Source organism: Rana temporaria, chromosome 12 (genome assembly GCF_905171775.1).
Source record: "Rana temporaria chromosome 12, aRanTem1.1, whole genome shotgun sequence".
Taxonomy (NCBI): Eukaryota; Metazoa; Chordata; class Amphibia; order Anura; family Ranidae; genus Rana; species Rana temporaria.
The window spans coordinates 65,158,164-65,174,724 of record NC_053500.1 but is presented as its reverse complement, the minus strand read 5'-3'; the positions used below and the strand labels follow the sequence as shown (position 1 = coordinate 65,174,724).

Sequence of the window (16,561 nt, the reverse complement as noted above, 5' to 3'; positions counted from 1 at the left end):
ATTTCCCACCCTGAGGAATTTATATGGTTTGTATTTTTATATACTGGTTCCCGTGCTCTAATGGTGGTTACTTTATCACTAACTGAGTTGCACGGGGAGGGGCGGGGCTTTTAAACCTCTTTCTGATTGTGTTTCCTGTCAGGTGGAGCCAGTCTACTCTCAAGGTGCTGTCCTGTAAGACTTACAGAAAAACAGCTACCGTAAGTGTAACTGGTATTTTTGTATCAATTTGATGTGGGATCACTAATTTCAGGCAGAATGCCAACCAATTGCAAAAATATTAATATATTAAATTATATTAAAGCGGGGGTTCACCCTATAAACCCAAAAAAACATTTTTTTTTTTCTTCTACCATAAAATCAGGCATTGTAGCGCGAGCTACAGTATGCCTGTGCCGATTTTTTTATCCCCGTACTCACCTTGCACTCGTACATCGAAGATACCGACTCCCCTCAGGGAATGGGCGTGCCTATGGAGACGGAGGATGATTGACGGCCGGCTCTGGCGCGTCACGCTTCTCCGGAAATAGCCGAAATAGGCTTGGCTCTTCACGGCGCCTGCGCATAGCCTGTGCGCAGGCGCCGTGAAGAGCCAAGACCTACTCCGGCTGTCTTCGGGGAGAGTGACGTGCCAGGGCCGGCCGTCAATCCTCCTCCCTCTCCATAGGCACGCCCATTCCCCGCAGGAGCCGAAATCTTTAATGTACGAGTACACAGTGAGTACGGGGGTAAAAAAATCGGGACAGGCATACTGTAGCTCGCGCTACAATGCCTGTCTCGATGGAAAAATCATGTCAGTGAGGGTGAACTACCGCTTTAATATTATTATATTAATATATATAATATAATATATAATTATAAAATATTTTATGTTGGGTTTTAGTTAGGGATGTCCAGATACCGAGCATTTCCCCGAGTATTTGTACTCTGGGAAATGCTCCGATGCTTCACCTCATACCTGGGCACTCAGGGTAATCGGTGCGGCAGGGGAGTTGCAAGCACTGATCTGCCCCCTTTTCAGCTGCTTTAGTTAGTTATACAGCGGTGATCGGTGCTTGTAACTCCCCCGCCCCCCAAAGCCGCACCGATCACCGCTGACTGTCCCCGTGCTGCCCCCCTCCATGCTGCCCCCCTTTGTGCTGTCTATTTTTTAAACTTGCACGGTTTAGGACAGGGCTCGACAAAATCCGGGTGCCCAGTCGCAATTGCGAACAAGAAATTGTGACCTGGCGCCCGGGCAGGCCTGTAATTGAGGCTGTCGCTTTGCGGCCTATGCTTCCTTCTGAGAAGGCGCAAAGCCGCAACCTCAATTACCGGCATGCGCGGCGGGGGAGGTGAGGGCTCACGGAGACACAGGATCCTGTGTCTCCGTGCGCAATCGCGGCGGGCCTGCGCCCGCCGGTAATTAAGGCCGCAACTTTGCGGCCTTCACAGAAGGAAGCTTAGGTCGCAAAGCCGCAGCCTCATTTACCGGCCGGCGCAGCGGTGGAGGTGCACGGAGGAAGGGAAGCCCCAGGTGCACTGTTTTCATATGGGAAGGGGTGGTGAGTTATTATTCTTCACTATGGTTTACTGTTTGCCACTTATGAGTTTGTTAAATATGTGCAAGGCAATATCTATTAAGCCTTTGTACTTTTATTAGAGCCAAGCGACTTTTGTCTTGAGCCTTTTGCCTGGCGTCCAACCTCCTAAAGGCAGGGGCCAGAGGTCAGAAACAGTACTTATGTTTGTTATAAAAAAAAAAAATAGCAGGCATCTTGGGGTGTCTACTCTTACCTAGGACATTTTAATAAGTGGAAGAGTCAGAACAGTAGTTAATATAATAAACAAAACTTTGTAATAAATCATTGTGACTGCTAGTTTTGCTCTCAGGGGTCCCAAACAAGGTGCAACTATTTTGACTAATTCAGGGCTCAACAAAATCTGGGCGCCCGATCGCATTTGCTAAAGTTAGCCCAATTTTTTAATAATCAAAAATAATAATGATAATGTTACGCTGAGTAAATTGATACCCAACATGTCACGCTTAAATTGCGTCCGCTTGTGGAATGGCGGCAAACTTTTACCCTTTATAATCTCCATAGGCGATGTTTAAAAAATTCTACAGGTTGCATGTTTTGAGTTACAGAGGAGGTCTAGGGCTAGAATTATTGCTCTTGCTCTACCAATCGCGGTGATACCTCACGTGCGGTTTGAATACCGTTTACATATGCAGGCGCTACTCACGTATGCGTTTGCTTCTGCGTGCAAGCTTGGTGGGACGGGGTGCGTTTTTCTGGCCCCTAACTTTTTTAGCTGGCTCCTAGATTCCAAGCATATTTGTCAAACCCTGGTTTAGGAGATGTCCCCTGCATGTGCCATTGTCATCGGCACATGCGCACTATAGAAAACTGAAGCAACAGCATGTATGTGCCATTGCTTCAGGGAGTGACATCATCGCGGCTCCGTCCAAACACGGCACCGGAGCTGTGATACCCGGAAGCAACCCCCTGGGAGAGATGTCGGCAGCCGGAGGGGGATACAAGGACGGGTGTGGGGCGGTAAGTAATTCATAATGAGCTAGTATGCTATACCAACGTTGCCCAAATGCTCCCAATACTGAAACCGATGCTTTGTGGTGCGATTTGCATCCATACAAAATGAATGGGCGCAAATCGCACTGCAAAGAATCTCATGCCATTTGAACAGGAATGCGGTGCAATTCCTGTCCGAATCACACATTTCCCCCACCGCTTGTGTGTGTGTGTGTGTGTGTGTGTGTGTGTGTGTGTGTGTGTGTGTGTGTGTGTGTGTGTGTGTGTGTGTGTGTGTGTATAGAAAGGGACTAAAGCACCATCTAGTGGGCAGTTTAAAAACTGTAAGAACTCACAGTACATAGAGCCTGCATGCACAGGCTGCTGGAGGAGACATAGTGGTGGTCCGCTCCCAAGCTGATATCCCTTTCACCCTTTACCCACGGGGTCCTGTAACTTCTCCTTCCCTGTGAGCACCTCCAGCAGCCCTGATTTGCTTCCATCAATGGACCAGAACACCTATGTAGATTATTTTGCTTGTGGCCAGATGTACTGTAAGTTCTAACATTTTTAAACTGCCCACAAGATGGCTCTTTTCCCTTTTTATATACATACGTACACACACAGTTGCAATGGGGAAATCGTATGAGATTCGGACAGGAATTGCAGTGCCATCCTGTTCAAATCGCATATGATTCCTTGCAGTGTGCTTTGTGACTTTTTTTTTTTTTTTTTTTTTTTTTTTGGATGCAAATCGCACTGTAAAGTATCTGTACTCGGTATCGGTGAGTGCTTGGCCGAAAGTATTGGTACTCGTCGATAAAAAAACGGCATTGGTGCAATCCTAGTATTTGGTAAAGGAATAATACAAATGATGTGATGGGGAGAGATAATTAAGTGTTAAAGTATGGACAATGTACTTTTCCACCTTTGCCAATAAAAATGTCACTTGCCATTTTAGATGACAAGGGAAGTCTGGTGCCCCTCTCATATGGACAGGATGATGTATCCAGAGTGGAAGAAGATGGATCCAACAAGGAAGATGACGATGCTAGCCCACATTCTGTAAGTACATTTGTGAAGAAGGCACTCTGACCACTAATGATTATCAGTTTAGGCTGAACTCTAGGTAAACGGCTGAATTCTCAGGTGAATTGCATATGTGGGAACTGTTTAACATGCCAAGAATTTAGTTTTTTTTGTGCATCCAGTTCTGAGATTTCACAGCTCTGCCACACAGCACAGTGTTGTCTGGCAAGGAAGGATCCCTTATTTTTCCTTTTGTGTATATTAACACTTACAGGTGTTTTCCCTCTCCCAGCCTGTGATTGGACAGTGAGGAGAAGTAACGGACTGATGAGATCCTCCCTCAATCTCCAGTTAATGGCATGTTCCTTGCTTGCATATGTACTGATTGGCTGCTTGTGCTGTTTTTCTTTATCCCATTCTAAACTTTTTCTGTGCAGTAGATGGTAAGAGGTTGATGCCGAGTCAAATTCAGGTACTTGCACTCCTTGTATTGGAAAATACTTTTAAAGCATAACTTTGCCCATCAGGCCCTGTACACACGATCAGTCCAAACTGATGAAAACGGACTGAAGTTCAGTTTCATCGGTTCACCATCAGTTCAAAAACCGATCGAGTCCAACGCGGTGACGTAAAACACAACGACGTGCTGAAAAAACAAAGTTCAATGCTTCCAAGCATGCGTCGACTTGATTCTGAGCATGCGCGGGTTTTGAACCGATGCTTTTGCGTACTAATCATCGGTTTTGACCGATCGGTCAGGCGTCCATCAGTCCGATTTTTAAAGCAAGTTCTAAAACTATGGTCTGAAGGACAACAGTTCGATGGGGCATACACACGGTAGGTTTGGACTGATGAAACTGAATTTCAGTCCGTTTTCATCCGTTTGGACTGATCGTGTGTACAGGGCCTCAGTTTGATAGCAATGTTCTTTAACAAAAGAACATACATTCCACATTCATAATTGCGCTAACAAAATGAGTGTGTACTGTAAATTGCCTCCAATATTGCTCCTGATTCTTTTTGCTGAAGGCTGCCATTTTGTTGAAGCCCGGAGCAGTCACTTTCTTGTTGAACACTATCCTTGGTCTCCAAAAATATATGTAACTTTCTTTAATTACAATGTGGGCATTTTCAGCTAGATGCCTGCAGAAGCATTACAGTTGTGAAGTTAATAGTGCTGCCAATGGAGAAAGCAGAGAATATCAGAGAGATGAGATAAGACACTGTCTTTGCAAGTTTAATTTTTAATGTCTCCCTGGCAGCAGACAGTTTGTCCTTTCACCTCTCCTGCTTTTCTTTAATCTCACCCTGCTCTGTCCTTCCTTGCACCGTCTCTGTCATTCCTGCTGCTTTTTGTGGCACCCCCATTGTGGGGTAACCAAAATATAAACTAAAAAATTGCACTATAAAAACTTAAAGTTGTTATTAATCCACTTCTAGTAAATTGTCTTCTCCCCTCTGTACCATAATAACATATGTTCCTGTGTAATGTAAAAAAATCTGCCAATCTCCGCTCTGGGCGCTCAGCTGATTCCTCTTTCTTCTCTCTCCGGCTCACAGCTGTAGTGGGCAGGGCCGAGCCCTCCTGTTGGCGTCAGCTGGGAGGAGAAGAGAGAGAGCGCCGACACTCAGCTGAGCACCCAGAGCGGAGCTTATACAGGTACAGATTGGCAAATGTTTTACATTACACAGGGACACGTTATGGTACAGAGGGGATGGATAAGACAATTTAATAGCAGATATGAGAGCAGCAGGAGCAGAGGGGCGGGCGCTGGTAAGAGCAGGGAGGGGAGGAGACACGGATACAGGAGAGCTGCAAAGAGCAGGCTGCAGATGAGGGAATCGCACAAACTGACCATGGTGTCAGGGCTCAGCAGCCATGATTAACATGGTCAGTTTGCAGAGGGGAGGGTATAGCCAGGCAGGATTAGCCAGGTCTTTTAGGATATAGGGGGGGGGGGGGGGGGGCAAATTACACAGCACAAGCAGTGCTGTATAACATGCTTTAAGAGAACAGGATCTGTTTTTTAACCACCCAGAAAAGAGCTGCTGGCACAAGCATCAATATAAATGGTGTAAAACAAAATTCTAAAGTGCCGTGCTAACAATTAACAAGTATAGATGAACAATAAATTAAGTGGGGGGGAAAAAAAGTGACATGAACAGTTCCAAATGGTGCAAATTACAAGGAATTAGAACAATGGGTGCCACTTGTGCTCTGCCACCACTGGTGCAGTTAAACTCTTACCAGAGCAAATGGACTGTTTATAACACAGGGGTGTCAAACCGGGGCCCGGGAGAGTTCAGCATACGACCCTGTGCAAGAAGAAAAGCCACAGCAGCTAGCATGTATGGCAAGATGCAGGGGATGCCAGGTATATTTATTTGCAGAGAAGCTGCAGCAGGAATGAGCGTCGTAGCTTAACTACTTCCCACCCGGCCACTGCACATACGGCCGGGTGGGCGCTCTCTCCTTCTGAATGGACATTCAAGAACGTCCCTCAGAAGGAGGGGGATCGCGCACGTTCACCCGCACAGCGGCACGATCCCGATGCAGCGGCGCGATCCCGATGCACTTGTTTCACCCGGGGGGTGGATTGCTGCAGCTGGCTGGAGATCAGTGAGTATGAGCTTTTTAAAAAAAAAAATTTGTGACCAGGGCAATGGTGCCTCTTGGGCTTTCTGACATCAAGTGTCTGTTTCCCAGGTGTGTAAGGTGGCGACCTGGTCACCCGGTCACACTTTCACTAAACTTTACAAGTTGATGTGAGTGCATCTTCGATGCTTCTTCGGCCACAAAGTTTTGCAGGCGGCTGTTTATAGTTACAACTCAGTTGAGGAGCTCTGTTTTGGGGTAAAGTTTAATTTTATGCTGTTCCCACCCCTCATTTTGACACTGCTTTGGGACGTCCCACGTTGTCAAGATTAAGGCTGTGTCCGTCCATGAATGAAAGAGAAAATAGGATTTTATGCTCACCGTAAAAATCTTTTTCTCCGAGTTCATGGACGGACACAGCACCCATCTCTCTTTTTTTAAGTTTGTACTGCTTGCTACTTGCTGGGACTGTACCCTGGGCGGGGCGGTTCAGCTTTGAAGTTGTTAGCCTATCTTTAGGAGTGACTAGGCAGAAAGTGTTATTTCCCACGTTGTCAAGATTAAGGCTGTGTCAGTCCATGTACTCAAAGAAATTTTTTACGGTGAGCATAAAATCCTATTTCTTTATCGTACATCACGGGACACAGAGCGGCATATTCATTACTATATGGGTTATATGGAGTACCTTCAGGTGTTAACACTGGCAATCTCAAACAGGAAATGCCCCTCCCTATATAACCCCCTCCCATAGGAGGAGTACCTCAGTTTTTACGCCAGTGTCTTAGGTGTTAGTCATGGTTTAGCTTGCCTCCGCATCCTTGGGATCAGGTGAGCTAACCGGTTCTGTCCAAAAAAGCCTCAGCGCTAAAGTGGTCAGTAACCGGACCCCAAACCCTTGGGGTATAGCCCATAATGCTTTTCTTTTTAGAGAGCTGGACCCTGGGCCCAGAACTTAGAAACCTTTGGGTGCCTAATGTTTTCTGTTGCCAGGGTGCTATATGGGCCCAGGACAGTGGATCCTTCATAGGAACCCAGGGCCTGAAGGTCTAGACATCCCCACGGAGATGGGGGAAGATTGGGCCTCTTGCTTGGCAAAGTCCTGCGGCATGGAGCAGGTAAGTGAGGGGAAAACTTGCGGAACTTGGTTCTTAGCAGGTTTTTTCTGGGGGGTCACAGGGGACATGCCTAAAGTTATGCACTGCATCTGGCAAACTAGTCACATATCATAAAGATAGGATGGCTCTATATGTATTATTCCCCATAAGATGTGACCTCCCTTGTAGTGTTGGAAAAGCATTGAGTGGGGCCTGTGTGATATAAAGGTATATGTGTGTGTCAGAGAGCTATGCTTACCTGCAAGCCTCCAGGCGATGCTCCATTCAGTCTTCCTCCTCAGAGCCTGCAAAGCAGGCAAAACGCTGACCTCCTCGTGGTTCCAGGCTGCAGGCTGCAGTTTGCTGGAGCTGAGAGGTCCCTTCCCCCCAACCCCCCCCCCCCCCCCCTGTCGGGAGGGGCATTTCCTGTTTGAGATTGCTGGGGGGGGAAGGGCGGGTCAGTGGCTTAAGGAAGGGGCGGCCCTTCCTTGTTTGTTCCATTCAATACTTTGGAACTGGGGAGGAAAGACCAGAACGGCAGCACGGGGCGCCGAGGACACACAGTGGCCAGAAAGAATTTTGCAGTCTTCAGAAGACTGTTTTCAAGCCTAGGAATAGGCTGTTTCTTTTCCATCTCATAGTTTTTCTTGCAATACTACTCAGGGGGACAGAATGTTTTTTCTTTCCTAGATTTGAAGAAAAAAAAAAAAAAGAAAGATTTTTTTTTTAAAAAAAAAAAAAAAAAAAGTGTCATCTAGGGGAGAGGAAGCATTTTTTATCCCCCAAACAGGTGTTTGGGCATTTAACTATTTATAGTCCCAGGTACCAATAAGCTAGCAGGTGTACCTCGGTATTGTACCATGGCATCCGGGTCAGAGGGTACAAGAGGTGGGGATTCCCCCAGAGAGTCTGAGGTCTCGGACAAAGCTATGCCGCTGCTTTCCCCACAGGGAGCCTTGGGGCCATCGGGATCTGGGGCTGGAGCTGGCGCGGGTCAGTCCAACCCTAAGATGGTCACGGAGGAGGTATTACTCACCTCTTTAAAAAAGATGCAGAAAAGCATGGGAAAAATGATAGCCGCAGCAATGCGGGGCAGTAAGCGGAATAGATCTCCGTCGCCCGAGCGCGGACCCTCAGAAGAGGAGGTCCTTTCCTCAGGGGAATTGGACGACCTCTTGGACAAGGACCAAGTAGGTTCAGGGATCGAGGATCCGGATACAGAGGAGTCTGGAGCAGTCTCCCAAGGGGAGAGCTGGTGGATTCAAGCCTTAACGGACTTGGTCCATAATGCATTCAACTTGCCAGTACCAGATCTCCAGGTATCTACGGTTTCAGCTTTGGGCTCACTGAGGGCGCCTCAAAGCAATGCAGTATTTCCGATCCACCCTCTACTAGAGGGAGTTTTGTTCCAAGATTGGAACAAGCCAGATAAAATCTTCTTACCACCTAAAAGATTCTCTGCCCTATATCCTATGGAAGATAAATTTTCCAAGAAATGGGCTACTCCGGCAGTGGACGCAGCCATCTCATGTATTAACAAATCATTAACATGCCCTGTAGAAAACATACAGGTATTCAAGGATCCAGTTGATAAAACGCTTGGAAGCACTACTTAAGAACTCCTTCACTACTGCTGGGGCAGTAGTACAGCCAGCTGTGGCTGCGATTGGGGTTGCTCAAGCATTATCGGATCAAGTTAAGCAGATGCTTAAACTTATTCCTGCCCAGCAGGCAGAAGAATTTTCGGATGTCCCTAGGGCCATATGTTTTACAGTAGACGCAATTAAGGATTCTATCCAGCAAGCGTCACGTTTATCGTTATCCCTTATCCATATGAGAAGACTCTTATGGTTAAAAAGCTGGGAGGCCGAGCCCCCATGCAAGAAGCTCCTGGTAGGGTTCCCCTTCCATGGAGGACGACTCTTCGGAGAAGACCTAGATAAATACATTCAAACCATTTCAAATGGCAAAAGTACTCTCTTGCCAACTAAGAGGAAGTTTCAGGGGCCTGCGTTTAAACGACAGTACTCCCCTGGGCAGGGGCCCTCTAAGGCCAAACAGTATCGACGGCCTCCTGCGAAAGCAAACTTCGGCTTCAACAGCAAATCACAAGGACAGGCTGCTAGAGGCCTACGGCCACATCACCTTGAAAGCGCCCGATCTCGTCTGATCTCGGAGGCTAAGCAGGGTCGGGCCTGGTTAGTACCTGGATGGGAGACCGCCTGGCAATACCAGGTGCTGTAGGCTTAACAAAATTCTACCAGTTAAGCAGTGGGTTCGCAAACCAGCAAAACCAGCCCCCAATCCGACCTTATGAAGGGGCGCCCCCACCCACGAAGGTGGGGGGAAGGCTGCGACTCTTTTCAGAGGTTTGGGAAGCCAGCATTCCCGACGAGTGGGTACGGTCTTCCGTGGCCACGGGCTACAAATTAGATTTCCTAAGGTTTCCTCCTCTTCATTTCCAGGAGTCGAGGATTCCAAACGATCCGGAGAAAGGAGCCGCATTAATGTCGGCATTAAATCATCTACTTTCCCAGGAAGTAATAGTAGAGGTACCAGTCCTGGAACAGGGGCTAGGTTTCTACTCCAACCTATTCATCATCCCGAAGTCCAATGGAGATGTCAGGCCAATTTTGGACCTAAAGATGGTAAATACATACCTAAAGATCCGCTCATTTCGGATGGAATCCGTGCGGTCAGCAGCTACCACACTCCAAAAGGACGACTTCATGGCGTCCATAGACATAAAGGATGCCTACCTTCATCTTCCAATTTATCAGCCACATCAAAAATATCTACGCTTCATGGTGGCTTTGCGTCACTTCCAATTCGTGGCGCTTCCCTTCGGGTTGGCTACGGCCCCCCGGGTGTTCACGAAGGTCCTAGCTCCAATCCTAGCCAAACTAAGGATCCAAGGGGTCACGATCCTAGCATACCTGGACGACCTCCTAGTCATAGATCACTCGTCTCCTGGCTTGGAGCGAGCAGTGGCCCTCACGGTCCAATACCTCGAGAGGTTCGGCTGGGTCCTAAATCGAGAAAAGTCAGCTTTCCTGCCCACAAGGCAGTTGGAATATCTCGGCATGAGATTAGACACAGAACAACAAAGAGTGTTTCTACCTCTGAGGAAGGTCAAAGCCATCAAGGAATTAATCCTACTGGTTCTAAGCAAGAAGGAACCGACTATTCGCCTATGTATGAGGTTACTAGGCAAGATGGTGGCCACATTCGAGGCGGTACCATACGCCCAGAGCCACACTCGCATCCTGCAGGCAGCCATCCTGTCAGCATGGAGCAGAAGGCCACAGGCCTTGGATATCCCGTTGCCGCTCTCATCAAGAGTCCGACAAAGTCTGTGTTGGTGGTTAGACCCTCAGAATCTACTGAAGGGGAAGTCTTTCAGCCCAGTGGCTTGGAAGATAGTGACCACAGACGCCAGCCTGACGGGCTGGGGAGCAATTTTGGATGGTTGCACTCGCCAAGGTACTTGGGCAACGCCAGAGAAGCAGTTGCCCATCAACATCTTGGAGCTCAGAGCTGCTCGACTAGCCCTCAGGGCTTGGACGTCAAAATTGCAGGGGTTCCCGGTGAGAATTCAATCAGACAATGCCACGGCCGTGGCATACATAAATCACCAAGGGGGAACCAGGAGTCAAGCCGCTCAGAGAGAGGTGAGCTTGATTCTCCTATGGGCAGAGGCTCATGTGCCCTGCATATCGGCAATATTCATTCCAGGAGTGGACAACTTTCAGGCGGACTTCTTAAGCCGCCAGACTCTATTGCCGGGGGAATGGTCTCTGCAACCACAAACTTTTCAAGCACTCTGCCAAAGATGGGGAGTGCCGGACGTGGATATCATGGCATCGAGACTCAACAAGAAGCTAGACAGGTTCATGTCCCGCTCAAGGGATCCGATGGCCTGCGGAACCGATGCGTTGGTTTGCCCTTGGCATCAGTTCAAACTTCTTTATGCGTTTCCCCCGCTCCAGTTACTACCCCGCCTGCTGCGCAGGATCCGGGTGGAGCACATACCAGTCATCCTGGTAGCTCCAGCATGGCCCAGAAGGGCATGGTACTCACTAATCTTAAGGATGGTAGTGGGAGACCCTTGGACTCTTCCTCTACGGCCAGACCTGCTATCGCAAGGTCCGATCCTCCACCCTGCCTTACGGCATCTAAATTTGACGGCCTGGAAGCTGAATCCCTGATTCTCAGGGGTAGAGGTCTGTCTCAGAAAGTAATCTCTACCCTAATCAGAGCCAGGAAACCGGTCTCTAGGGTGATTTATTACAGGGTCTGGAAGGCCTATGTAGGCTGGTGTGAGTCCAAGCGATGGCTTTCTCGCAAATTCACCATTGATAGAGTTTTAAGTTTTCTCCAGCTAGGAGTGGATAAAGGATTGGCATTAAGCACAATCAAAGGACAGATTTCTGCTCTGTCAGTGTGGTTTCAGCGGCCGCTGGCCACCCACTCGCTGGTTAAGACCTTCCTTCAAGGGGTCTTACGTATTAAACCTCCAGTTAAATCCCTGCTTTGCCCGTGGGATTTAAACCTTGTTCTGTCAAGTTTACAGAAACAACCTTTTGAGCCGTTGGCTGAAATTCCTTTGGTTTTACTGACAAGGAAGTTAGTATTTTTGGTCGCCATAGTTTCCGCAAGAAGAGTATCGGAACTGGCGGCCTTATCCTGTAAGGAACCATATCTTATTTTTCACAAGGACAGGGTCGTTCTCCGCCCTCATCCTTCCTTCCTACCGAAGGTTGTATCCAGTTTTCATTTGAACCAGGATTTGGTATTACCATCCTTCTTCCCTAAACCTACTTCCAGAAAGGAAGGGTTGCTGCATACCTTGGATATCGTCAGGGCCATGAAGGCCTATCTTAAAGCTACAAAGAAGATCCGGAAAACAGATGTGCTGTTCATATTACCGGATGGGCCCAAGAAGGGGCAGGCAGCTGCAAAGTCCACCATTTCTAGGTGGATTAAGCAATTAATCACTCAGGCCTACAGCTTGAAAGGGTTGCCTCCTCAGTATCATTAAAGGCTCATTCTACTAGGGCCATGGGCGCCTCCTGGGCAGCACACCACCAGATCTCTATGGCTCAAGTTTGCAAGGCGGCAACCTGGTCTTCTGTCCACACGTTTACAAAATTCTACCAGTTGGACGTAAGAAGGAATACTGATACAGCCTTTGGGCAGGCAGTGCTGCAGGCTGCAGTTTGAGACCCTCGGATTCCGGGGGCTCCTCTTTTTTGAGTTAAATTTAAAATTTAAGATTATTTTTCTCAACTAAGTTGGATTTATTATGATTTGAGTATTTCTCTAAATTAAATCCTTTTGTCTTGGAGATGTTCTCCCTCCCCTCATTGTGAGCATTGCTTTGGGACATCCCACATAGTAATGAATATGCCGCTCTGTGTCCCGTGATGTACGATAAAGAAAAAGGGATTTTTAATACAGCTTACCTGTAAAATCCTTTTCTTGGAGTACATCACGGGACACAGAGCTCCCACCCCTCTTTTTGGGGACCATTTTGGGAGGCATACTGCTTGCTACAAAACTGAGGTACTCCTCCTATGGGAGGGGGTTATATAGGGAGGGGCATTTCCTGTTTGAGATTGCCAGTGTCCATCACCTGAAGGTACTCCATATAACCCTTATAGTAATGACTATGCCGCTCTGTGTCCCGTGATGTACTCCAAGAAAAGGATTTTACAGGTAAGCTGTATTAAAAATCCCTTTTTTTTTTTAGATGAAAGTTTTCATGCTCGGGTTCAGCTTTAATGTCTATAGTCTGGACACAGGTACACTATGGATTTATGCAAGTGGTTTCTGCTTGTAAACTGTGTAATAGAAAATGCTCTGGACCATGATGGCGTGCCACCATCTTTCCTGTAAAAGCGATTGTTAAAGTGGAGTTTCCATCCCAAAATGTTTTTTTCATTATTGTGATCATTAGACCTAAAAAATTTTTTTCTTTTTTTACTCATCTGGAAATGCCTGTTGCTATGCAGTCCCATGAAATCTGCCTTTGGAATCACCTAGGATCCTGACATCTCCCTCTAATGCTCTTGGGAAATGTGTGTCATAATTTCCCAGGATGCAGTGTGCTACCCAATTATCACTCCAAGACTTCCAGGAAGCAAGGGCCAGATTCAGGTACAAATGCGGCGGCGTAACTTATCCCGTTTACGTTACACCGCCGCAAGTTTTCGGCGTAAGTGCTTGATTCACAAAGCACTTGCCTGTAAACTTGCGGCCGTGTAGCGTAAAGCCGCCCGGCGCAAGCCCGCCTAATTCAAATGGGGCGTGTACCATTTAAATTAGGCGCGTTCCCACGCCAAACGTTCTGCGCATGCTTCGTTAGGAAATTTCCTGCCGTGCTTTGCGCGAAATTATGGCGCCTCAACGTGTTTTTTTGAACGGCGCCGTGCGTAACGTACTTTCGTATTCCCGGACGTCTTACGCAAAAAAAAAAAAATTAGAAATTTGACGCGGGAACGACGGCCATACTTTAACATGGCTGTCCTAAATGTAAGCCATGAAAAAGCAGGCTTATGTTTGTGACGGGAAAAACCGACTAGCGTCGACGTAAGAGAATGCGACGAACGCTCGTACCTTTGTGGATCGCCGTAATCAGCTAATTTGCATATCCGACGCGGAAAACGATGCGAACTCCACCCAGCGGTCGCCGAAGTATTGCATCCTAAGATCCGAAGGCGTACGCCTGTCGGATCTTGGCCAAAAGCCGTCGTATCTTTGTTTGTGAATTACAAATAAAGATACGACGCAGCAAATTTGCAAATTCTGTGAATCGCGTCCTAAGGGCTTGTGGGCTTCACAATGGCCACAAGCAAAATGACAACGGTATGGACATAGTTTATAAACGATCTTTTTTTGAACAGCGGCGGATTGTAAAATAGTAAGTGACCGGATTTATATTATAAAAACGCATGATGAAAGGACATACATTTTAAAAGATGCTAATTGTGGTTGGAACCCCGTTTTAAAGATGAACTGTGTAAGCACTGGACTATGGTGGGCAAGCATGGACAGACCTGGAGTGACACCACATAACAAACCAGTTTTGAAAGGTATACTTTAGTTGACAATAGAGGTCGACCGATATATCGGCTGGCCGATATATCGGGCCGATATTCAGTCATTTTGGAGAAATCGGCATCAGCCGATTATTATCCAAATGTGGCCGATATTTAGCAGATCTGCATCAGCAGAGTGTGGAGAAGGAAGGAGGAACATGGGGTTCCCCCTCCCTTCTCCACACTGTCTGCAGAGCAGTGCCGTGTGTGTGAAGGAGAATGGAGCTGTCGGACTGATGTCGGGGTGGGCGGGACCCGTGGTGGGCGGGACTCAGCTGTCCAACACCAGCCAATGGGATGAGATCATTGGCTGGATAGCTGCTGAGTCCCGCCCACCTCCAACATCACGATGAATCTGAGCTCCTCTCTCTCTCTGCTCTCACAGTTTCACAGCACATAATGTAGCTGAATGTGTGAAACTCTCTTCATACAGGTTCACATGGTGCTGCAGAGAGAGAGAGAGGAGCTCAGATTCATTGCGATGTTGAAGGTGGGCGGGACTCAGCTGCTATCCAGCCAATGATCTCATCCCATTGGCTGGTGGACAGCTGAGCCCCGCCCAACCCGGGTCCCGCCCACCTTCAACATTGCAATGAATCTGAGCTCCTCTTTCTGCTCTCTGCAGCACCATGTGAAACTGTATAGAGAGAGTTTCACACATTATCCGCTACATTATGTGCTGTGAAACCTGCCAGTGCCATCTGCTAATGCCAACCAGCCAGTGCCACCTGCCAATGCCATCCAGTGCCACCTGCCAATGCCATGCCAACTAGTGCCACCTGCCAATGCCATCCAGTGCCATCTGCCAATGCCAGCGCCACCTGCCAATGCCATCCAGTGCCACCTGTCAATGCCATGCCAACTAGTGCCACCGGCCAGTGGCAACGCCATCCAGTGCCACCTGCCAATACCATCCAGTGCCACCTGCCAATACCATCCAGTGCCATCCAGTGCCACCTGGCATTGCCAATGCCATCCAGTGCCACCTACCAACGCCATCCAGTGCCACCTGCCAATGCCATCTAGTGCCATCCAGTGCCACCTGGCATTGCCAATGCCATCCAGTGCCACCTGCCAGTGCCATCCAGTGCCACCTGCCAGTGCCATCCAGTGCCACCTGCCAAGGCCATCCAGTGCCACCTGCCAAGGCCATCCAGTGCCATCTGCCAGTGCCAACCAGTGCCATCTGCCAGTGCTAACTATTGCCAATTAGTGCCACCTGCCAGTACCATCCAGTGCCACATGCCAATTAGTGCCACCTGCCAGTGCCAATTAGTGCCACCTGCCAGTGCCACCTTAGTGCCACGTGCCACCTGCCAGTGCCACCTGCCAATCAGTGCCATCTGCCATTGCCAATTGGTTCCATCCAGTGCAATCTGGCAGTGCCAATTAGCGCCACCTGCCAAAAAATAAAAAATCGGCCTAAAATATCGGCCGCAAAAATCGGCATCATATATCGCCCATCGACCGCCCCAAATTCTAAATATCGGCATCGGTATCGGCCAGAGAAAAACCCATATCGGTCGACCTCTAGTTGACAATAAGCATTGAACTGCCTAAAGAGGGAAGAACCTACATCCTACCCTTATACTACTATGCGTTTTTTTTTTCAGTGCTCTTCACCACAATACCAAGCATAGGTGGAGGCGGGGACACACCCCTAGTCACCTGCCCTCCATCTACCCATCAGTCTTTACATGCCTCCATTGAGGAGACTTCAAAAGTTTAGTTAGGACTGCAGATCGCAGAGAGCCTTGTCGATGGCTCTGCAGCTTACTCATGTACTTGCAAATGCGTGCAACCAATCCTCTGCTTTTAACATATACAGTTAGACAGTTGAATTTGGCTTGCTGCTTGGGTGGTAAGTATGAGCCTGGTTATAAACGTTTACTATTTTACTTATACTACTGTTTGTTTAAAAACGCATCTCATTTAAAGTCCCAAAAACCCTCCCTTTTTTTTTTTTTTTTATCCAATAGGGATGGAGGTGTGTGTTATTCATACGCCTCATTTAAAGTCCCAACCCCAGTTTTCTTTGTACATTCTTAAGGGAGTTGTAAAGGAAAAACATTTTTTTTCTCAAATGACTGTTTACAGGGTATAGAGATATAATAGTTAACTGATTCCTTTTAAAAACTATTAAAAATCGATAAAAAACAATCATATAATGTACCTTAGTTTCAGTTTCGTTTTTGCATGTTTCCTGCCTCTGTGCTGTAGAGAGCCATA

The 16,561-nt window shown here is 47.7% G+C and overlaps 1 protein-coding gene and 1 non-coding gene across 5 annotated transcripts in view; both read left to right on the top strand.

The window, feature by feature from the left end:
* The window catches only part of LOC120918996 (SAP30 binding protein), a 108,628-nt gene that overhangs the window by 9,999 nt on the left and 82,068 nt on the right, over positions 1–16,561 (top strand). For 3 of the 4 annotated variants that reach the window (XM_040330934.1, XM_040330933.1, XM_040330935.1), the window contains exon 2: positions 3,475–3,578. In XM_040330934.1, coding sequence (XP_040186868.1) covers positions 3,475–3,578 — 104 coding nt within the window. Of the gene's footprint in view, positions 1–3,474; positions 3,579–3,981; positions 4,015–16,561 lie in introns of those variants that run through there. The other variant, XM_040330936.1, reaches the window with a different exon arrangement.
* On the top strand, positions 9,361–9,479 carry LOC120919637. The gene has a single exon (XR_005744602.1). It is a non-coding gene; the product is annotated as a 5S ribosomal RNA (ribosomal RNA).